The 23,637-nt window shown below is 44.0% G+C and overlaps 1 protein-coding gene across 1 annotated transcript in view; it reads left to right on the top strand.

Annotated features, from left to right (window-relative positions):
* UVRAG (UV radiation resistance associated) overlaps positions 1-23,637 on the top strand; it is a 53,903-nt gene that overhangs the window by 7,730 nt on the left and 22,536 nt on the right. The window contains 6 exon segments of the mRNA XM_040422499.1: positions 3,484-3,490; positions 8,669-8,774; positions 12,448-12,574; positions 14,527-14,611; positions 15,041-15,084; positions 21,538-21,703. Coding sequence (XP_040278433.1) covers positions 3,484-3,490; positions 8,669-8,774; positions 12,448-12,574; positions 14,527-14,611; positions 15,041-15,084; positions 21,538-21,703 — 535 coding nt within the window.

The following is a 23,637-nucleotide window of genomic DNA, read 5'->3' as shown; positions in this document are numbered from 1 at the left end:
CTATGCGGTAAAACTGACCTGTTACCTTCATTCTCTGGGTCAGTATGATTACAGAGATGCCACATTTATATACGGTCGTTTTTAATGGGGTTGTTGCTGGTATCGAAATTTCGATACCCAATCGATACTTTTGTCCTGGTATCGATGCGATACCGGGATTTCCATTTTTTCGATGCTGGGCTGCTGCGCAGTCTAGTATCTCTGAACATGAGCGCGCTGCTCTGTATATTTATGCTGCTGGTTTAAAGGAAATGCAGCATAAATGGTTTTTATGTTAACCCCTTCCCGACCAGTGCTGATCGGGGGACCGGCTGTTCCCGTTAGCCGGGCCCCTGCTGTATGCGCCGGCACCGGTGGAAACACCGATGTTGGCGCATTAACCCCTGCTACGCCGCGGTCAGCGCTGACCGTGACATAGAAGGGGTTTGCTGTGGGTGAGGGAGCCCATCGGGTCCCCGCGATGCTCTGGCGGGGACCCGATGGGTGACAAGGCAGCCCGATGCTGTGCAGAGGCTGCCCAATGCCTTACACGGCATCGGGACCTGCGTTCTACGGGTGCCCAGGAGATCCAGCCCCAGGCCCGTTTCCCCTGATTTTATAATAAAAAATAGAAAAAAGAAAAACCACACATATTAGGTATTGCCACATCCGTAATGACCGGCTCTATAAATGTATCACATGATCCACCCTGTCCGATAAACACCCTAAAAAAAATAAAAAAAACTGTGTCAAAAAAAGCAATTTTTATCACCTTACATCACAAAAAGTGCAACACCAAGAGATCAAAAAGGCTTATGTCCCAGAAAATGATACCAATAAAACAGTCACCTCATCCCGCAAAAAAATAAAAAAAACTATAGCTTTCAGAACATAGAGACACTAAAACATCTTTTTTTTGTTTCAAATATGCTACTAAAGTAAAATATATAAATATATATACACGTTTGGTATCTCAGTGTCTGTGACAACCAGCTCTATAACAATATCACGTGACCTAACCCCTCGGGTGAACACCGTAAAAAAAATAAAAACTGTATAAAAAAATGCCTTTTTTTCAACTTAAATTGCTAAAATTTGAACACCAAGAGATCAAAAAGGCGTATGCCCCCAAAAATAGTAACAATCAAACCGTCACCTCATCCTGCAAAAAAGAGACCCATACCTAAGACAATCGAACAAAGAATAAAAAAGCTATGGCTCTAAGACTATGGAGACACTAAAACATCTTTTTTTTATTTTTTATTTTTTTTAATGCTATTATTGCGTAAAACTTAAATAAGAAAAAGTATACATATTAGGTATTGCCTAGTCCGTAACGATCTGCTCTATAAAAATGTCACATGACCTAACCCCTCAGGTGAACTCTGTAAAAATAAATTAATAAAAACTTTGCCAAAATTACCAATTTTTTGGTCACCTTGCCCCATAAAGTGTAATAATGAATGATCAAAAAATCATATATACCCAAAAATGGTACCAATAAAACCAACTCTTCCTGCAAAAAAACGAGCCCCTGCACACGACAATCGGCAAAAAAAATAAGGCGTTCAGAAAATGGAGACACAAAAACATAATTTTTTTTTTTTTTCAAAAATGCTTTATTATGTAAAACTGAAACAAAGAAAGTAGACATATTTGATATCATTGCGTCTGTAACAACCTGCTCTATAAAAATAGCACATGACATAACCTGCCAGATGAATGTTGTAAAAAATAAAAACTGTGTCAAAACAGCCATTTTTTGGTTACCTTGCCTCAAAAAAAACGTTATATATAGAATATAAAACTGTCAGCTTATCCCATAGTTTCCAAAATTGGGTCACTTTTGGGAGTTTCTACTGTAGGGGTGCATCAGGGGGGCTTCAAATGGGACATGGTGTCTAAAAACCAGTCCAGCAAAATCTGCCTTCCAAAAACTATATGGCGTTCCTTCCCTTCTGCGCCCTGCCGTGTGCCCGTACATCAGTTTACGATCACATGTGGGGTGTTTCTGTAAACCGCAGAATCTGGGTAATAAATATGGAGTTTTGTTTGGCTGTTAACCCTCGATGTGTTAAAGAAAAAATGGATTAAAATGGAAAATCTGTCAAAAAGTGAAATTCTGAAATCTCATCTCCATTTTCCTTTAATTCTTGTGGAACACCTAAAGGGTTAACAACGTTTGAAATCAGTTTTCAGTAGCTTGAGAGGTGTAGTTTCTTCAATGGGTTCATTTATGGGGGGGTTTCCACTATGTAAGCCCCACAAAGTGACTTCAGACCTGAACTGGTCCTTAAAAAGTTGGTTAAATAAAATGACATTTACAAATTGATGCCAACATAAAGTAGACATATGGGGAATGTTAAGTAATAAATATTTAATGAGGTATCAATTTCTGTTTTAAAAGCGGAGAAATAAAAATTTAGAAAATTTCAAATTTTGAAAATTTTGGGTAAATTTGGGATTTTTTTCATAAATAAAGTTGAAATATATTGACTCAAATTTATGACTATCGTGAAGTACAATGTGTCACGAGAAAACAATCTCAGAATGGCCTGGAGAAGTAAAAGTGTTCCAAAGTCATTACCACATAAAGTGACGCATGTCAGATTTGCAAAAAATGGCCTGGTCAGGAAGGGTTAAACATGCTGTGGTTTTTTAAAATTATTATATTTTTTTAAAGTCTTTAACCTGTTAAGGACGCAGGGCGTACCTTTTACGTCCTATGTATTTCCGATCACCGCTCGACGGGCGGTAATTGGAACCCGGTGCCTGCTCAAATCATTGAGCAGGCACCCGGGGCCAATGCCCCGGGGGGGTCCTGTGAGCCCCCCTTGTAGGCGATCGCAACAAACCGCAGGTCAATTCAGACCTGCGGTTTGCTGCGTTTCCGGGTTATTCAGGTCTCTGAGGACCCGATAACCCAGAACAGGATGGTGATCGGTGGTGTGATAATACACCACCAATCACCATCCTGCGATCCTGAGAGGTGATGTGACATTGATTGGTAGGTGGGCGGGTGGCGGGAGGTTCAAATCACAGCAGCTGCACGTCGTGGGATCTCAGCACCCCCATCTGTCCAGGCATCACCCCATCTGTGCCCAGCACCCCCCATCTGTTCAATCAGGTACTTAGGGAAAGGTTGGGTTAGGCAGGGATATAAAAGGGAAAGTTAGTGGAAGTAAAAAAAAAAAAAAGCTTGTGATTGCATCACCCTAAATATGGTGTCTGGGGTCCACAGCACAGCTGGGTGACCCTAGACCCCCAGGGCTGCTGCAGCTTGCCCCCCTGCCCTCCCCCCTCACAACTTTTTTGGGGCGCAGGCAGTTTTTCAGTTTTTTTTTTTGTGCGTACGCGGACTCTGGCCGGCACTCTTAGCGTCCAGCCACTGTTAGCGCATCGCACACCCCACCGCTGATCAACTTCTGACGGTTGATCAGCGGTTTTGAAATATTATTTTATTTTTCACATTTTTTGCCCTTTTTTTTTTTTTTTGTCTGTTAGGTTTAGGGTGAGTTTGCGAACACCCGTACACACGCACACCGAATGAAGATTTACATGCGCGCACACACACGCAGACACACACTGCCCTATGGCCCTCCGGATGTTCTCGGCCGAGGAGGCATATGCCCAGCTTGCTTCAGACTCCGAGAGTCCTAGTGAGGACAAGGATGACCCCACTTTCCTGTTGTCATCCGCGTCCTCCTCATCATCTAGCGATGATGATGAGCCCCCAAGGAGGCGGAGACGCCGACAGGCGGAGCAAGGAGACCGCCATGTTAGGGACCCTGTGGCCCACCCTAGTACGAGGAGCTCTGGGGGTCGTACTAGTTTTCCGGCCTGCCAGATAAGTCCACCGGAGCCCCCTGCCGGGGAACTTGTCTGGTGTACCCCAGAGCGTTTTGAGCCCGTGATTCCTGATTTTGTAGGCCAACCAGGAATCCAGATTTCCATAGTGGGCTTCACTGAATATGACCTTTTTTTCAGTGACCAACTGGTAAATCTAATGGTGGAGCAAACAAACCTGTACGCCCAACAGTTCATTGCTCAACACCCGGGCTCCTTTTTGGGTAGGGCCGGTGGCTGAACCCCGGTCAGTGCAGCCGAGATGAGGACATTTTGGGGCCTCGTGCTGCACATGGGCCTAGTCAAGAAACCTAGCGTTAGGGATTACTGGACTGGGGACGTCCTCTACCAGACCCCACTTTACAGTACGGCCATGACACGCTCCCGGTTTGAGGCCATCCGGAAATGCCTGCATTATTCAGATAATGCAGCATGTCTCCCCCAAGGTGATCCTGCCCATGACCGCCTGTACAAAATCAGGCCAGTCATCGATCACTTTGGGGCCAAATTTGTACAGGCCTATGTACCTGGAAGGGAGGTCGCGGTTGATGAGTTTCTCATTGCTTTCAAGGGGAGACTCATTTTCCGCCAGTATGTTCCCACTAAGCGGGCGAGGTATGGCGTGAAGCTGTACAAACTTTGTAAGAGTACCTCAGGGTACACTTACAAGTTTCGTGTGTACGAGGGGCAAGATTCCTGTATTCAACCCCAGAATGTCCCCCCACTCTGGGTGTTAGCGGGAAACTTGTGTGGGACCTTATGCACCCACTGCTAGATAAAGGTTACCACCTGTACGTGGATAACTTTTATACTAGTATCTCCTTGTTCCAGTCCCTCGCCGCCAGATCCACGTCCGCTTGTGGGACCGTGCGGAAAAATCAACGCAGCCTCCCTACCCTCCCCCTCCAGGTATCTATCCCCAGGGGTGAGACCCGTGCCCTTACCACTGAAAACCTTGTACTGTCCACAATCCACGGTAACGGCATCACCCCTGTCCCTGTGCGAGGTACCGCGGCAACGGTCCTCAAGCCCGATTGTATCGACGTCTACAATCGGTATATGGGAGGAGTTGATCTCTCTGATCAAGTCCTCAAGCCATATAACGCCATGCGCAAAACCCGGGCATGGTACAAAAACGTTGCGGTCTACTTGGTGCAGGTTGCCTTGTACAACTCTTTTTTGTGCTGTCCCGGAGCCGTGGCAACACAGGGACATTCCTCCAGTTCTATGAGGCAGTCCTCAAGGCCCTGATGTTTTCTGTCCAGGAAAGAGCAGTCCGGAGTACCTCGGGAACTGGAGGCTCCCGGATCGTCCCTGGCCAACACTTTCCAGGTGTGGTCCCCCATACTGGAAAGAAGGGACGGACCCAAAAAAGGTGCAGAGTGTGTCACAGTAGGGGGAAACGGAAGGACACCACCACTCAATGTGACACGTGCCACGATCATCCGGGCCTCTGCATTATTTGTTGATTCAGGGAGTACCAATTTGGTTCTCAGACTTAAGACACTAAAACAAAAAAAAAATTTTTCAAAAATATTATTTAGTAAAAATAAAAAGTAGACATATTGGGTATCGCCGCGTCCGTAATAATCTGCTCTATAAAAAATACCCGCCCCCAACCCCTCAGATGAACATGGTCAAAAAAAATAAAATAGAAACGGTGTCACCTTACATCACAAAAATTGTAATAGCAAGCGATCAAAAAGTCATTTACCCCCCAAAATAGTGCCAATAAAACCGTCCTCTCATCCCGCAAAAAATGAGCCCCTACCTAAGATAATCGGCTAAAAACAAAAAAAAAAATGACTCTTAGACTATGGAGATACTAAAATGTTTTTTTTGTTTATAAAAAGATAATCTAGTGTAAAACATAAATAAAAAAAAAAATGTAGACATATTAGGTATCGCCGCGTCCGTAAGAATCTGCTCTATAAAAATCCCCCCCCCCAACCCCTCAGATAAACACAGTAAAAAAAAAAAAAAAAAACTGTGCCAAAAAAGGAATTTTTGGGCAAATTTTCCATTTTAATCAGTTTTTTTTCCAATAACAAAATAAGGGTTAACAGCCAAACAAAACTTAATATTTATTACCCTCATACCGCAGTTTACAGAAACACCCCATATGTGGTTGTAAACTGCTGTATGACCACACGGCAGGGTGCAGAAAGAAAGGAACGCCGTATGGTTTCTGGAAGGCAGATTTTGATGGCCTTTTTATTTTGGCACCATGTCCTATTTGAAGCCCCCCTGATGCACCCCTAGAGTAAAAACTCCATAAAAGCGACCCCATCTAAGAAACTACACCCCTCAAGGTATCCAAAATTGATTTTTACAAATGTTGTTAACCCTTTAGGTGTTCCACAAGAGTTATTGGCAAATGGAGATGAAATTTCAGAATTTCTATTTCTGGTAACCTTGCCTCACAAAAATGTAGTATAGATAAACCAAAAATCATATGTACCCTAAAAATAGTCCCAACAAAACTGCCACCTTATCCTGTAGTTTCCAAAATGGGGTCACTTTTATGGAGTTTCTACTCTAGGGGTGCATCAGGGGGGCTTCAAATGGGACATGGTGTCAATAAACCAGTCCAGCAAAATCTGCCTTCCAAAAACCGTATGGCGTTCCTTTCCTTCTGCGCCCTACCGTGTGCCCGTACAGTAGTTTACGACCACATATGAGGTCTTTCTGTAAACTAGAGAATCAGGGCCATAAATATGGGGTCATTTTTGGGTTGTTTCTATTATGTAAGCCTCACAAAGTGACTTCAGACCTGAACTGGTCCTTAAAAAGTGGGTTTTGCTTCTAAACTTCTAAGCTTTCTAACGTCCCAAAAAAATAAAATATAATTCCCAAAATGATCCAAACATGAAGTAGACATATGGGGAATGTAAAGTAATAACTATTTTTCTAGGTATTACTATGTATTATAGAAGTAGAGAAATTGAAATTTGGAGATTTTCGAATTTTAAAATTTTTTGGGTAAATTTTTTTTTTTTTATAAATAATAAAAAACAAAAAATTGGACTTAATTTTACCATTGTCAATGAAGTACAATACGTGATGAGAAAAAAAAATTCAGAATGGCCTGGATAAGTAAAAGCGTTTTAAAGTTGTCACCACATAAAGTGACACTGGTCAGATTTGAAAAAAAAAATGGCCTGGTCCTTAAGGTGAAAAATGGCAGGGTCCTGAAGGGGTTAATGACCATCAATTTCAGGGGCCTGAATAACCCCTTTAATGCATTGCATCCCCTGTTTGTAATGTTGCCTGGTTCCATCACCACCTTGCTGTTGGCCACATCTAGCCACTTGGCAACTGAACAGCTTTTTTTCCCCGGCTGCATGGCATGGTCTGGTTGGTGAGATAACCACCACCTGATTTAAAGGGGTTGTCACATTACAAGAACCTATCCGCAGGATGAGGGTAAGTGTCTCATTGGCGGGGGTCCGACCACTTGGGCCCTTGCTGATCGCTAGAACATGTGTTCTCCCATGTAAATGGCGCGACAGACAGACAAACGCGCTACCGATCCCTTCTACTCTATGGCTTGTCACATGCACACATGCGTTTCTGCAGTTTTATTCAAATAGGGGAACATGGGCCCCTGTTCTAGCGATTGGCAGGGGCCCCGGTGGTCGGACGTCCGACAGTCAGACGCTTATCCATCTTGTCCTTCATCCTGTCGCATCCTGACTGCTCTCATGGTGACAACCCTTTGTTACTGACCATGCGGCTACTGCTTCACCGCTACTGTATGTCTTGTGGGGGTCAAAACCCGGGAATCTGCATTCCTATACTTCCTTGTGTGGAAGACCAGGGGATCCCATTGACTCCACACCCCAGTCTATCCAGAGCCAAACAAAATCCATTGTAGATAATCCACATATCTGAAACGTTACACCCTGAAATAAACACCTGTGATGCCTCACATGTCCACCAGGTGGCGCTGTTGCTCTGCTGACCACTCGGCAGCATGCATGCTCCTTGTATACATTATTATAGCCGGCGTCCCCTCCACGCTGTCGGCGCCTCGGCCGCCCGGAGATGTCCTTCAGGCGGTGAGCTGACCTCTCCTGAGCAAACATTTACACTGAAGCCTAATCCTCCACTGTTTTCTCAAGAGCGTCCCCTCCAGACCGTCACTCCGGCTGATGCATATTACACTTAGACCAGCACTTGATGCGTATGACGGGAAGAATCCCTGCCTCTCCAGAGCGCTCAGCCGCACGTCTAGGAATGCAGCTGTGACCTTATCGCTTCCTGGGAAATAAATAGGGGGCACTTAATGCGCTAATTTGTAAGGTGTTACTAAAGAGTACCGCAGATTACACGGAAATCTCATCCTAAGACCTCACACTAGTGCTGCAATACCACACACAACCTGTGCACGGGGGTGGTGCTGTTTTTGGATTAAAGGAGCTATCTTTTTCTAGTCATGGACAATGTAATGGAGACCATTTCCTAATGTGTTTATATACAGCAGCCAATCAGAGCTGCAGTGTAGAGCATGGGGGAGGGCCATTAAAGCATCCAGAGGATCTAATGACACATGCAGAAGACTTCAGACTGCCACAGGCTCTAATAGACAGTGCAGCAAAGCTGATGTCAATTAATGGAGTAAAACTGCAGTGTAAAGCATGAGCGGTGCTCACGGGGTTCATACTTCTGCTTCATTCAAGCCGAGCCCTGTGTTCTTCATGAGGAAGCTCCTTTAAAGGGTTGCTCATTGGGGTTGAGCGCTGTGGTTCCAGCGACTGGCCGGGGTCACACGGGTTGTAAGTGATTCTTTGTATAGGACCGCCATGTCTTCATATGAGTGATGCAGCTCCATCTTTTGCAGGCTTCACCGGGCCCAATGTGCCATCAAGCAGACCCAAGTGACTGTTCAGAAAATCGGTAAGGAGATCGAGGAGAAATTGCGCTTATCTTCATCGAGCAACAAGCTGGTAAGAATCGTGTAATCGCTGTATCGGCGCTCCGGCCGGCGGCTGAAGGTCCTCCGTTGTGGTCGTGTACAGTCATGGCCAAAAGTTTTGAGACCGACAGAAATTTAGGTTTTCACCCAGTTTTCTGCTTCCATGTTTTTGGATCTTTTTGTTGGATCTCTCTATGGTAATAGTGAAGGACAATTGTAAAAATTTGTTTATTTATAAATACATTGTTTTCACCTTTTCTTGAGAAATCCCTGAAGTTTATGTAAGGTCTCAATATTTCCAGTGATGACCCTTCTTTTCCTTCTGCAGTTCGCCCTGCCATGCTGGATGTCAGCTTCTGGGCCAAATCCTGACTGATGACAGCCTCTTCATGTCTAGTCAGTGCTCGAAGTTTTATCACAATTTCTTTGGTTCTGTTTTTCCACCCGATGTTTGAGGATTGATCACAGGAACACAATGGGAACTAGAACTGGGGGCCATCATGCTGAAAAAAAAAGCATTGGTCATCACCCGATTGTTCCTGGATGGTTGGGAGAGAGTGCTGTCCCATACAGTCTTAAAGGGGTTGTCCGGGTTCAGAGCTGAACCTGGACATATATCTTCCTTCACCCAGGCAGCCCCTAGCAGTGTGGCTGGTGACGTCACCGGCTCTGATGGGCAGGATTTAGTGCTGCCCTAGCTTGTTTTACCTCACCAGGAACACTGCTAGGTGGGAGCCTCCGCCTAGCATTCCCATGGTGAGACCCGGTACGTCACCGAATCTGCTGAAAAAGCCCTTGTCCTGCGTGAGTTAGCGCAGGGCAAGGGAGAGCATTGGAGCATGACATGCTCCACTCAGAAGGGCTGCCCGGGTGACTAAGGGGATATGTTCGGGTTCAGCTCTGAACCTGGACAACCCCTCTAAAGGGTCTTAATAAGAGAAAACAACTCTTCCCCCCCCCCCCCCCCCAAGTCCTCTGTAGTCCAATCCCTGTACTTCCTGCAGAATGTCCATCTGTCCTGGATGTTTTTCCTGGACAGAAGTGGCTTCTTTGCTGCCCGTCTTGACACCAGTCCATCCACCAGAAGCCTTGGGCCTCTTTCACACGGGCGTTTCGGAAAAATGTCCGGGTGCGTTGCGGGAACACCCGCGATTTTTCCGCGCGAGTGCAAAACATTGTAATGCGTTTTGCACTCGCGTGAGAAAAATCGCGCGTGTTTGGTACCCAAACCCGAACTTCTTCACAGAAGTTCGGGCTTGGGATCGGTGTTCTGTAAATAGTATTATTTTCCCTTATAACATGGTTATAAGGGAAAATAATAGCATTCTGAATACAGAATGCTAAGTAAAACAGGGCTGGAGGGGGTTAAAAAAAATAAAAAATCATTTAACTCACCTTAATCCACTTGCTCGCGTAGCCGGCATCTCCGTCTGACTCTTTTACTGTCTAGGACCTGTGGAGAGCATTAACTATAGTTTAAGGACCTGGGATGACATCACTCTGGTCATCACATGGTACGTCACATGATCTTTTACCATGGTGAATCACCATGGTAAAAGATCATGTGACGTACCATGTGATGACCGGAGTGACGTCATCCCAGGTCCTTAAACTATAGTTAATGCTCTCCACAGGTCCTAGACAGTAAAAGAGTCAGACGGAGATGCCGGCTACGCGAGCAAGTGGATAAAGGTGAGTTAAATGATTTTTTATTTTTTTTTAACCCCTCCAGCCCTGTTTTACTATGCATTATGTATTCAGAATGCTATTATTTTCCCTTATAACCATGTTATAAGGGAAAATAATAAGGTTCGGGTCTCCATCCCGATCGTCTCCTAGCAACCGTGCGTGAAAATCGCACCGCATCCGCACTTGCTTGCGGATGCTTGCGATTTTCACGCAACCCCATTCATTTCTATGGGGCCTGCGTTACGTGAAAAACGCACAAAGAGGAGCATGCTGCGATTTTCACGCAACGCAAAAGTGATGCGTGAAAATCACCGCTCGTGTGCACAGCCCCATAGAAATGAATGGGTCAGTATTCAGTGCGGGTGCAATGCGTTCACCTCCCGCATCGCATCCGCGCGGAATACTCGCTCGTGTGAAAGGGGCCTTGGCCTCACTGTCTGCTGCCATTCTGGAGCAGCACTGATGGTGACCCGATCCTGTAGCTGAATCCTCTTTAGGAGGCAGTCCTGGCACTTGCTGGACTTTTTGGGGCATCCTGAAGCCTTATTTACAGAAATTGAATCTCTCTCCTTGACCTTCTTGATAATCCGATAAAAGGTTGATGTATGTGCAATCTTACAACCACCAGTTCCCTTGTCCGGTGACGCAAAGCAATGATAACTGCATGTGTTTCCTTGGAGGTAACCATGGTTAATAGAAGAAGACAGTGTTTTTCAACCTCCCCCTTCCCTGATATTGGCTGCCTTGTTCTTGTTAACACTTTCTCCTGAGCTAATGAGAAGATCAATGGCGTGATGTCAGCAGGGCTGAAATGCAGTGGAAATTGGGTTTTTGTGATTAAGGTAATTTTCACGGAAAGAAAAATAACTTTTCAACCAATTACAATTCTTCTGATCACTCTTCATAACAATCTAGAGTTAATACACATTACCACCATAAAAACTGAAGAGGCAAACTTCCGTCTCAAAACGTTTGGCCACGACCATATTCTCTTGTTACGAGTATCTGGGTACTTACTCAAACAAAATAAAACTTAAAGGGGTTGTCCGGGATTTTGATATTCATGGTCTAACCTCAGGATAGATCATCAATATCTGGTGGGGGTCGGACTCCCGGCACCTCCGCCGATCAGCTGTTTGAGTGCTGTGGGCTCTCTAAGCCAGTGATGTCACACTTATCTGTCACAAGGTCTAGGCGCAGCTCAGTCACATTCAGGTGAATGGGCTGCAATACCAAGCACGGCCACTGATCAGCTGGAGTACTGGGAGTTGGACCCCCGCCAATCAGATATTGATGACCTTTCCTGAAGATAGGACATCGAAACCCCTTTAAAAGTGGGGCCCCATTTGAGTAGGGATTGTACCCTGTGCCTGTAGCACCCTAACAGACACCAGTAAACGTAACAATCCTCAGAAGTAAACCTAAAATGGTTATCCGTTTTTTAACTTTGAGTAATTTCTTAATAAAGAGATTAGGGCTTCATTTTGCTAATACAAATCCCCTGCAAAGACCTGAAGAGTAACATTTCACTACCACTAGGGGGAGCTGATTATGGAGTTCTGTGTATAATCTGTATTCGGTGAGTCCTTTAGTTCCCTCTAGTGGTGGCTGCAAACACCTGAAGTCAGAAGAACCCACTAAAGGGGTTTTCCGGCACTTAAAAATGGAAGGTCTATCCACAGGAAAGGAATATCTAATTGGCGGGGATCTGACTCCTGGCAATCCCTCTGATCTGCTACTGGAAGGTGCTGCAGTCTCTTGTCTGGACTCCTGTGATGTCACACCCATCGGTCACATGACCATTGTACAGCTCAGTGCTGCAGTACAGTGCATGGTGCTATGCTTGGTATGCATCGAGGAGGCCTCTTCACACATCTGATCAGTGGGGTCCAGAACTCGGACCCCCACCAGTCCAATATTGATGACCTATTCTGAGGATAAGTCAGATTGTTACCATGAGACACCATGACATTACTCCACGCGCTGACCCCGGTCGTCTAATGGTTTTTATGCAGAAAAAGGAGAGCGAGTGTTTACGACTGAAAATCCTGGTGCTTCAGGACGAGCTGGAGAGACAGAAGAAGGCTTTGGGTCGGGAGGTGGAGCAACTCCATAAGGAACGAAACGCCCTGAATGCTAAACGTAAGTAAAACTGAGTCTTTCAAAGAGTAATTCAGCAAAAAATGGTCTTTCAACATCTTAGAAGATCTGATCTGCTGGATCCGTGACTTCTGACCACCACAATGTTCTCGATGCTGGGCACTTTGAAATCCCAAGAACACAAAGTCTTGTAGAAACGAATGGAGGGCGGCTGTGCATGTGCGGTGCGCTGTCCGCTTTGTGGGCTCCGTTCTAGAGCTGGGTGCATGGCCCAGAAGTCCCTGCAGCTGACAGACATAGGCGGCATACCCTAGCGATATGCCACCGATGCTTGAGATGCCGCAACCCCTTTAACCCTTTCCTGACGTGACATAATAGTACGTCACATGTCAGGTCTTTAAAGATGGTGCTTGCTGCGCAGCGGACACCCAGGGCTATTGTCTGCGATTGGCATCTTCACCGATGCCTTGGTCAGAAGCTAAGCTATGTGTTTCCAGGCCTGGAACGGCTCCTCCACGTGGTGATCAGGGATGCCGTGCATTGTCTGTGAAAGGCCGGATCATGCTGAGGCTCCTATGCCTTTTACAGGTACAGTGGATATAAAAAGTCTACACACCCCTGTTAAAATGTCAGGTTTCTGTGATATGAAAAATGAGACAAAGATAAATCATTTCAGAACTTTTTCCACCTTTAATGTGACCTATAAACTGCACAACTCAATTGAAAAACAAACTGAAATCTTTTAGGTGGAGGGAAGAAAAAATATAAAAATAAAATAATATGGTTGCATAAGATTGCAAACTAATACTTTTTTCTTCCCTCCACCTAAAAGATTTCAGTTTGTTTTTCAATTGAGTTGTACAGTTTATAGGTCACATTAAAGGTGGAAAAAGTTCTGAAATGATTTATCTTTGTCTCATTTTTTTACAGCACATAAACCTGACATTTTAACAGGGGTGTGTAGACTTTTTATATCCACTGTATATACTACATAGGACAGCATACTGTATATTCCAATGTAGGCCTTCAGGTGGCAGCACTGGATTGGAATATACCAATCTTTGTATATTGTAATGGATATGACCTAGGGGGATCCCAAAAAAAAGCAAAAAAAGTTTTTAAAAATATAAAAGTTCCAATCCCCCCCGCCCCTTTCCCCAAACTTAAAATAAACAATAAAAAAGTCATAGGCATCACTGTGTCTGAAAATACCGATGATATAAAAACATTTATTCTGTACAGCGTAATTTCCAAATGGCCAATTTGCCATTGTTTCATCATTTCACCTCTCCAAAAAATGTAATAAAAAAATGACCAAAAAGCCATACATACCTCAAAATGAAAAAACAGTAAATGTGGTATCTCTGTAATTGTACTGACCCGGAGACTGAAGGGAACAGGTAAGTTTTATATTGTAGTGAGCGCCATAAAAACAAAACCCATAAAACTATGGGCAAAAAAAAAATAGATGTCCTACTATTGTCCGCATTACGGACAAGGATAGTTCTGTTCTATTAGGGGCCAGCTGTTCAGTTCCGCAAAATACGGAATCCACATGGACGTCATCTGTATTTTTGGCAGATCAGTTTTTTGCGGACCGCACAATACGTATGGTCCTGTGCATGAGGCTTTAAATGGAGTCATTTAAAAGTACAAACAACAAGCCCTCATACTGCTATGTGAACCGAAAAATAAAGGCAGGGAGTAAAAAAAAACACAAAAATTAAAAAGGGGTTAACCGAGGCTTGTAACTGTTCCTGTAGCGCGATATTTCAGCACAGTTTTCCCTGGATTCGTAGGGACTTCCAGAGGAGCACATATCAGAAGCCTTCTGCAGAGCAGCTCAAGACTTTTTTTTCCTCTTTTCATGAATTGAAGAAAAAGAAATCCCCTCCGTTAACTATAAGCCCCCTCCCCCCACCTATACAGACAGAGGGACCAAAAAAAGACAAAACCCGGACACCTCGTAACCTCATCCTGTGTTTTTCTTGCAGGTAATAAATTTAACTCTCAGCGGGAGAAGCTGCAGAAGAGAAGCGAGTCCCTCAACGAGTTAAGAAAGGAGTGTACGGCGAAGAGGTGATTGCCGTCAGATTCCATCTTTATATCCGCCACGTCCGTCACATCACTACATTTATGACCTATTGTTAGGATGCGCCATAAGAGTCAAATAGGTGCGGGGTCCCATCTTCAGGACCTGCTCACATCTCCGGAATGGGGAGAGCCGCAGCCGCCGCACAAGCCTGGCGTTCTCCATATTCACCGCCATGGGACTGCCGGAAGTTGCTGAGCCGACATGTTTTCTCAGCTCCCATAGCAGTGGATTGACAGTGGCCGCATGTACGACTGCTCTTCCTTCATGATGAGGGCCCGTTCTAGAGGTAGGAGCAGGTCCCAGAGGTGGGACTCGCGTATGTCAGACAGTTGTCACTAGTGATATACCATGAATGTTAGTGCGCGTGAGAAATCCTTTTCACTTGGTCCTATCAAACCTTTCTGTCTTAGCAGGGCTGATATCAGAGGGCGGCAAACTGGGCGGTTGTTTCTTATGGGTTCCTGAAAACGTGGAAACGATGATCGGTTCCATTTACTGCAGGCACTTGTTAATACTGAAAGATAGTCAAGAAAGATATGGCACTCATATATCCGGAAGACCGCTCAAACATTTGATTTTATTATATTCAAATATTCTGCAGGTCACAAATTACTAAAAATCATGCATCTAAAATCAACATACAAGATACATAAATTGTAGTAGAAATACACAATAAAACGTCACTAAAATGACGATTATTACGTTAAAAGCTGAGGAATAGGGTATTCGTTGAACCTATGTGCCTAGCAGCAAATGTAGTCAGGTCATCAAATAAAGGTGATCGTTCAGGCTGGGTGTCGATCAGACCATCACCATATATTCGATAACCACAAAAATTCAATAACCGCAATTCACAATATAATCTGGTTAACAGATAGAATAGTCATTCAAACCAGAATCTCGATTGGATGGTCACCAAATATTCGGCATTAGTAGTCGCCATTAAACATGTTGGAATGCATTTGTATAATTTTCCCAGATAGCAGGACGTGGTTTCAGTTCGATTATTGGCTGTGAGTTACAAGTGTTGTATCGATCCAACACTATATATTTGGTTGGCTCACAAAGTCAATATTTCGTTATAGAAACACTGTATCAATTTCACAGATTAACTTGAATAATTCGGGATTCCAGCTCTCTGGTGGCGTCCCACCTCTTTATGAGCTGTACTACTCCCTTACCTCCAAAGCGCAAAAAAGGCTTTCCTCTGGTCTCTGCTGTTTCAGCGTCCCTTGTGCTTAAGTCCTGGGTTGCTCCAATTAAGGTGGAGTGGAACAGTGTAGCTCCAGGGATTTCTTTAGCAGGCACGGGGCAATCTGTTCTCAGCCAGCAGATAAGAGAGAGGTGCAGGTCCTGGTGGTCTGTATCGTACGCAGAAATGGTGGTATTAGAGGGTCCAAATTTCTACCAGACGCGTTTCGAAGTCTTATGGGTTCTGACTTCTTCCTCAGTGAAGAGGAACCACTGAGGATATTTCCTATAAAGTATTAGAAATGGCTCCCTTTGTGCACCTAGTATTAAGAATTGCCCCCCTTTGTGCCACCCACTACAAAGAATGGCCCCCTTTGTGCCACTGTTGAGGAACGGTTGAGACGTGTGCATATATATCCATGCATGCCTGCAAACACGTGCGGGCATGTATGGTGTATATATATGCATACATTAACCACCGCATCATGGGGTGATGTGCGCAGATGTGCCCAGCATCTGCGCACGTCTGCCCATGGTGATCCCCAGGGGCTCATGGTGGCCCCTGTGGGAAATATGTGGTCCCTGGAAGCTGTGCCCCCTTATAATCCCCCTTATATTAGTATACATGTGCCCCCTTATATGTGTCCCCTTATAGTTAGTATATATTTCCTGTATGACCGTGTATATATTGGCCCTGTATGGCAAGTGGGGACATATGTATGTCCCCTGTATGTGATGCCCCAGTTATATGCGAGTGTGTGTGTATATATAGATATGTGTGTATGTATTTGCACACGTGTCTATGTATATACACCTATGTCAGCATGACAGTATGTATGTGGGCTTATTGCTGCCCATTCATACCCCCGGTTCAATTCCAACTGTTATCAACAGAGTTGTTTAGAGAAAAACTTGTGCTGATAGCCTGTAGGATAACAGCTGATTAGCATCTAGTCCCCTTTTGTTCAGGCCCAAAGCAATCAGACGCTTTGGCACCGTTTGTGAGGGGACCTTCTAACCAGAGACATCAAAAACCACACTATGATGTCACATGCCTGAGGAAGGAGGAGGGGGCTGTTTTGGGGCTATAATAACCCAAACCGAACAGAGGTGGGCCCTCTTGCAACCAGACTAGATTCAGAGACACATGGGAGAGAGCGGCTCCATGATGACCGCCTGGAAGAGGCCTACTAACGCTGGAAGGATTAAGTATATCCCCTGACCCCCGACCGCTATATCTCTCCCCTGGTTAACCCACACCCCTGGTCCTGTAACCCCTATATTTGTGCCCCTGATGTGTACCCTGGGCCCTGATTACTGGACACCCTGACCCCCCAAACCCTTGCCTTATTGTATCCTTGTTTGTACCCCTGATCCCACTGGTTCCCCTAATTGTATTTGTGGTTACACCCCCCTGATGACCCCCACTGTATCTCACCCCATTGTTAACCCTTTGTGTTTGTGGTCGGCTTACACCCCTGTAAGGCCACCGTTAACCCTCGACGTACCCCATAGGGATAGTATATAGTGCCAGGTGGGTGGGCTGTTGATATTGAATGTGTGAACTGTATAGTTAGTTGATGGGTGGAATTGGGAACGTGTAGTGTAGTTTAGGACTGTATATTTGTAGTGCTGTGTATTGTTAGTGTATTGCGTGCTTAGTGTTAATAAATACCGTTATATTTGTACCCCTTTGTGTAGCGTGTATTTGTTAGCGGTAGCGAGTTAGTAAGGCGCATGCAGCTAGCATAGTGATTAGTGCAAAGCATAGCGAAAGTATTGTGTTATTATTATATAAAGGCATAAATGGGCGGAGTTATCACCAGACGACTCCTCCCATTTATGAATATTAATTACTGATATTTGCATAAATATTGGTGATTAATATTCCCCCTTTACAGCCACCCACTATAAATAATTGCCCCCTTGCTCTGCCATTGACTACAGTCTATTGGCCCCCGTTATCTGCTGTTGGGGTCGGGGGAGAGGCTGACTGGTGGTCACTTCCTTGAGATGAGGGTTTGTATACTTCGTTGCACCTCCCTATAGCACCCCCGCAGGGGAAGCAAAGCATTACATAGTTCACACTGAAGTAAGGCCACTTTCACACGACCATATGGCTTTTTCAGTGTTTTGCGGTCCATTTTTCACGGATCCGTTGTTCCGTTTTTTGTGTTTCTGTTTTTGTTCAGTTTTTTCTGTTCCATTTTTCTGTATGGCATACAGTGAGGAACAGAAGTATTTGAGCACCCTGCGATTTTGCAAGTTCTCCCATGGAAATCATGGAGGGGTCTGACATTCACATTGTAGGTGCATTCCCATCTGAGAGACAGAATAAAATAAAAAATTCAGGAAATCACATTGTATGATTTTGAAAGAATTTATTTGTCTTGCACTGCTGAACATAAGTATTTGAACACCTGAGAAAATCAGTGTTAATATTTGGTCCAGAAGCCTTTGTTTGCAATTACAGAGGTCAGACATTTCCTGTAGTTCTTGACCAGGTTTTCACACACAGGGATTTTGGCCCACTCCTCCACACAGATCTGCTCTAGATCTGTCAGGTTTCGGGGCTGTCTCTGAGCAACACAGAGTTTCAGCTCCCTCCAAAGATGTTCTATTGGATTTAGGTCTGGAGACTGGCTAGGCCACTCCAGAACCTTGAAATGCTTCTTACGGAGCCGCTCCTTGGTTATCCAGGCTGTGTGCTTCGGGTCGTTGTCATGTTGGAAGACCCAGCCACGACCCATCTTCAATGCTCTGACTGAGGGAAGGAGGTTGTTGCTCAAAATCTCACGATAAATGTCCCCATTCATCCTCCCCTTAATACAGTGCAGTCGTCCTGTCCCCTTCGCAGAAAAGCACCCCCAAAGCATGATGTTACCACCCCCATTCTTCACAGTAGGGATGGTGTTCTTAAGATGCAACTCATCCTTCTTTTTCCTCCAAACACGACGAGTGAAGTTTAGACCAAAAAGTTCTACTTTGGTCATATCTGACCACATGACTTTCTCCCATGCCTCCTCTGGATCATCCAGATGGTCATTGGCAAACTTCAGAAAGGCCTGGACATGTGATGACTTGAGCAGGGGAACCTTCCGTGCAATGGCGTAGTGTTCTACCGACAGTGACCTTTGAAACTGTGGTCCCAGCTCTCTTCATGTCATTGACCAGCTCCTCCCTTGTAGTTCTGGGCTGATTCCTCACCTTTCTTATCATCAGTGATGCCCCATGAGGTGAGATCTTGCATGGAGCCCCAGTCCAAGACTGACAGTCCAAGACTGACATTTTCTAACAATTGCTCCAACAGTTGATCTATTTTCACCAAGCTGCTTGGCAATTTCCCCGTAGCCCTTTCCAGCTTTGTGGAGGTCCACAATTTTGTCTCTGGTGTCTTGCCCATGGTAGTAGTTGGCTTCTGACTGACTGTGGGGTGGACAGGGGTCTTTAAAGAGCTCAGACATGTGCTACTAAGTTAGATTGAGTGGAGTAGAGGTGGACTTTTTAAAGACACAGTAACAGGTCTTTGAGAGCCAGAATTCTTGCTGTTTCTCAGGTGTTCAAATACTTATGTTCAGCAGTGCAGGACAAATACATTCTTTAAAAAAAAACATACAATGTGATTTCCTGAATTTTATAGAATTTTTTTATTTTTTTTTATTCTGTCTCTGAGTGGGAATGCACCTACAATGTGAATTTCAGACCCCTCCATGATTTCTAAGTGGGAGAACTTGCAAAATCGCAGGGTGTTCAAATACTTCTGTTCCTCACTGTATACAGTAATTACATAGAAAAATTTAGGATGGGCATAAAATTTTCAATAGATGGTTCTGCAAAAGCGGAACGGATACGGAAGACATACGGATGCATTTCCGTATGTGTAAGTTTTTTTTTTTTTTTTTTTTTTTTTTTTTTTTTTTTGTGAACCCATTGACTTGAATGGAGCCACGAAACGTAATTTGCGGGCAATATTAGGACATGTTCTATCTTTTAACGGAAATACGGAAACGAAATGCATACGGTGTACATTCTGTTTTTTTTTTTTTTTTGCTGAACCATTGAAATGAATGGTTCCATATACAGAACACAAAAAACGGCCCGTACAGGATAAGTAATGTATGTACACAGTGACTGCACCAGCAGAATAGTGAGTGCAGCTCTGGAGTGTAATACAGGATGTAACTCAGGATCGGTACAGGATAAGTAATGTAATGTATGTACACAGTGACTGCACCAGCAGAATAGTGAGTGCAGCTCTGGAGTATAATACAGGATATAACTCAGGATCAGTACAGGATAAGTAATGTATGTACACAGTGACTCCACCAGCAGAATAGTGAGTGCAGCTCTGGAGTATAACACTGGATGTAACTCAGGATCAGTACAGGATAAGTAATGTAATGTATGTACACAGTGACTGCACCAGCAGAATAGTGAGTGCAGCTCTGGAGTATAATACAGGATGTAACTCAGGATCAGTACAGGATAAGTAATGTAATGTATGTACACAGTGACTGCACCAGCAGAATAGTGAGTGCAGCTCTGGAGTATAATACAGGATGTAACTGAGGATCAGTACAGGATAAGTAATGTATGTACACAGTGACTCCACCAGCAGAATAGTGAGTGCAGCTCTGGAGTATAATACAGGATGTAACTCAGGATCAGTACAGGATAAGTAATGTATGTACACAGTGACTCCACCAGCAGAATAGTGAGTGCAGCTCTGGAGTATAACACACGATGTAACTCAGGATCAGTACAGGATAAGTAATGTAATGTACACAGTGACTGCACCAGCAGAATAGTGAGTGCCGCTCTGGAGTATAATACAGGATGTAACTCAGGATCAGTACAGGATAAGTAATGTAATGTATGTACACAGTGACTTCACTAGCAGAATAGTGAGTGCAGCTCTGGAGTATAATACAGGATGTAACTCGGGATCAGTACAGGATAAGTAATGTAATGTATGTACACAGTGACTGCACCAGCAGAATAGTGAGTGCAGCTCTGGAGTATAATACAGGATGTAACTCAGGATCAGTACAGGATAAGTAATGTATGTACACAGTGACTCCACCAGCAGAATAGTGAGTGCAGCTCTGGAGTATAATACAGGATGTAACTCAGGATCAGTACAGGATAAGTAATGTAATGTATGTACACAGTGACTCCACCAGCAGAATAGTGAGTGCAGCTCTGGAGTATAATACAGGATGTAACTCTGGATCAGTACAGGATAAGTAATGTAATGTATGTACACAATGACTGCACCAGCAGAATAGTGAGTGCAGCTCTGAAGTATAATATAGGATGTAACGCAGGATCAGTACAGGATAAGTAATGTAATGTATGTACACAGTGACCACCAGCAGAATAGTGAGTGCAGCTCTGGAGTATAATACAGGATGTAACTCAGGATCAGTACAGGATAAGTAATGTAATGTATGTACACAGTGACTACACCAGCAGAACAGTGAGTGCAGCTCTGGAGTATAATACAGGATGTAACTCAGGATCAGTACAGGATAAGTAATGTATGTGCACAGTGACCACCAGCAGAATAGTGAGTGCAGCTCTGGAGTATAATACATGATGTAACTAACTAGAATGTGAACAGTGCAGTAATTTTCAGATACGGACTGATTTTAATGCAAAATATTACTTTTGTATTGTCAGACTTGTCACATTTTGGGTATAAATTATTGTTTTGCAGCTAAAGATGACGGCAGCGTGGCTGTGGCGCTGGGCTACACGGCTCATCTGGTATCCATGATTTCCTTCTTCCTACAAGCACCACTGCGAAATCCCATTCTCCATAAGGGCTCCAGATCTGCAATCAAAGACAATATCAACGACAAACTGACGGAGAAGGAGCGAGAGTGAGTGACTTATAAAGGACACAGGTGTCGGTTATGCAGGTGGAATTTTAGCACAATTCTGAATTTTAAAGGGGTATTCCAGTTTGAACAAACTTAGACATTTCTTATAATATACTTTCCCTTTCAATTGTTCACAGCTTTCAGAATTTCTGCAGGCATTCTTTGAATGAAAATCTTAATTTTTTACTTCTAGTAGATGAAATCCATCCAGGTGCACGTTTCCTCTAAAGCTAAATCTTGAAAGAAGGCGATCATCACCTGTAGGACCTCCATGTATCTACTGTGTGCACCCATCCATGTATTACTCGGTCATCTGAATGGCCGCCATGTAGTACCACATTTGCCCTGTAGAGGTCACTGATGGAAATAAGCACCAGGAGTACAATATTTACAGAATATAAAATCTGAGGATGATGGACGCACACAGTGTAGTGAATGGTAAGACCGCGACATAATGGCGGCTCTTTATTTCACGTGCTCTGTTCTTCAGTATAATGTAAGGTTTTACAGACCTGGTAATTTTTTCATTGGAATTTTTTGATATTCAGCCATTTAAGCCGTCACTTCAATTTGCAGTTCCAAAGTATAGAGCTCAGTGTAAAAAAATATATATAGGTATTTTTGTGAAAAGTGAAGCGTTTCTGCCAAATTATGAAAATTGCCCTCCCCTCAGTGATTGGATAATAGCTTTAATATGTCGGGGCTGAGCGATGTTCCCCATGAAATGAGCAGCCGCGGGTAGGAGAACACGAGATTTATAAGGTTTTTGCTGCTCAGATTGTGAAAATTTTGCAAACCCCAAAGGTTTATGTAGCAGTTTGGTCAAGTGTCATTTATAGCCCTTCATATCCTCAGACCTCAGTGAAGGGGGAGAAAGAAGAATGTAATTAATATACAATAATGTGCAGCCCAGATGTCAGCGGGCGTGAGAAGAACTGAAGGAAATAAAACATTCCCGGAAAAGAAAAATAAATTCAAATTTATTATAAAAGTTTTGGAAAGTTTCAAAGCAAAAAAGAAATTCCTTGTCATATTGGAGTTCTGTGCTGGAAAATATGGATTATCCGACTTTCTGGATTGTGAAATGCTGGATAAAAAGAATTTTCACATTTTTTTGTTTTTATGGTGGACATGTCTGATCATTGGTAGTTGGTCCAGCATGGGGCCGTATCCAACCCATGAATGTGTAAGGTCACTGAGTACTGAGCAAGGGAAATGTAGAAAACTGATCGATAAGATGATCTCTTCTGACCATTAGGTAGAGATGGCGGCTGCCATCACTTTTCTGTTGATCTTCATTTCAGGTCCAGCTTGGACCATTCAGTGATTTTATAAAATAATGCAATATCTGATTCTCGCTTTACTGAATTCTGGACCATCAGGCTATGGACACCTTTGACTTTGAAAAAAGTGATTTTTGTGTCTGTTAGAGAGAACCTTAAAGAAAAGCTGCACTAGGTTTATAATTAATTTTCGGACCCCATGATATGCAGTTTACAGACTTTTCCTCCTCCTGGGTGTGAGGTGTGTGTGTCCAGGATACTGCTGCCTTCACTAGTTTTTCTCCTCCTGGGTGTGAGGTGTGTGTGTCCAGGATACTGCTGCCTTCACTAGTTTTCATGTGTTAACACGGCTTCATTCCTGAACTGATTTCCCCCTTTTACACCTCAGGTATCTCCTCTCCCTTGTGCTGAGGAGTGTGTGACTCCCCCTCCCCTCTCCTGCAGAGTCTGTCATCCCTGCTCTGATTTTTCTATACTCATATACACATCCTATGTGATTCTTCCCCCCTGAAACCTGCCCTGTATGTGCATTCTTTCCTATGTAATGTCTCCTTGGTTGCTTTCCTCCCTCATCGACACTCTGATCTGCCTTTTAGAGAGTTTTTCCCCCTCCCTGCTGCTATATGCGGGCCATAAAAAACGATCCGCAAA

Source organism: Bufo bufo, chromosome 3 (assembly GCF_905171765.1).
Source record: "Bufo bufo chromosome 3, aBufBuf1.1, whole genome shotgun sequence".
In the NCBI taxonomy this organism is placed as follows: domain Eukaryota; kingdom Metazoa; phylum Chordata; class Amphibia; order Anura; family Bufonidae; genus Bufo; species Bufo bufo.
This window is presented reverse-complemented; position numbering and strand designations above follow the sequence as displayed.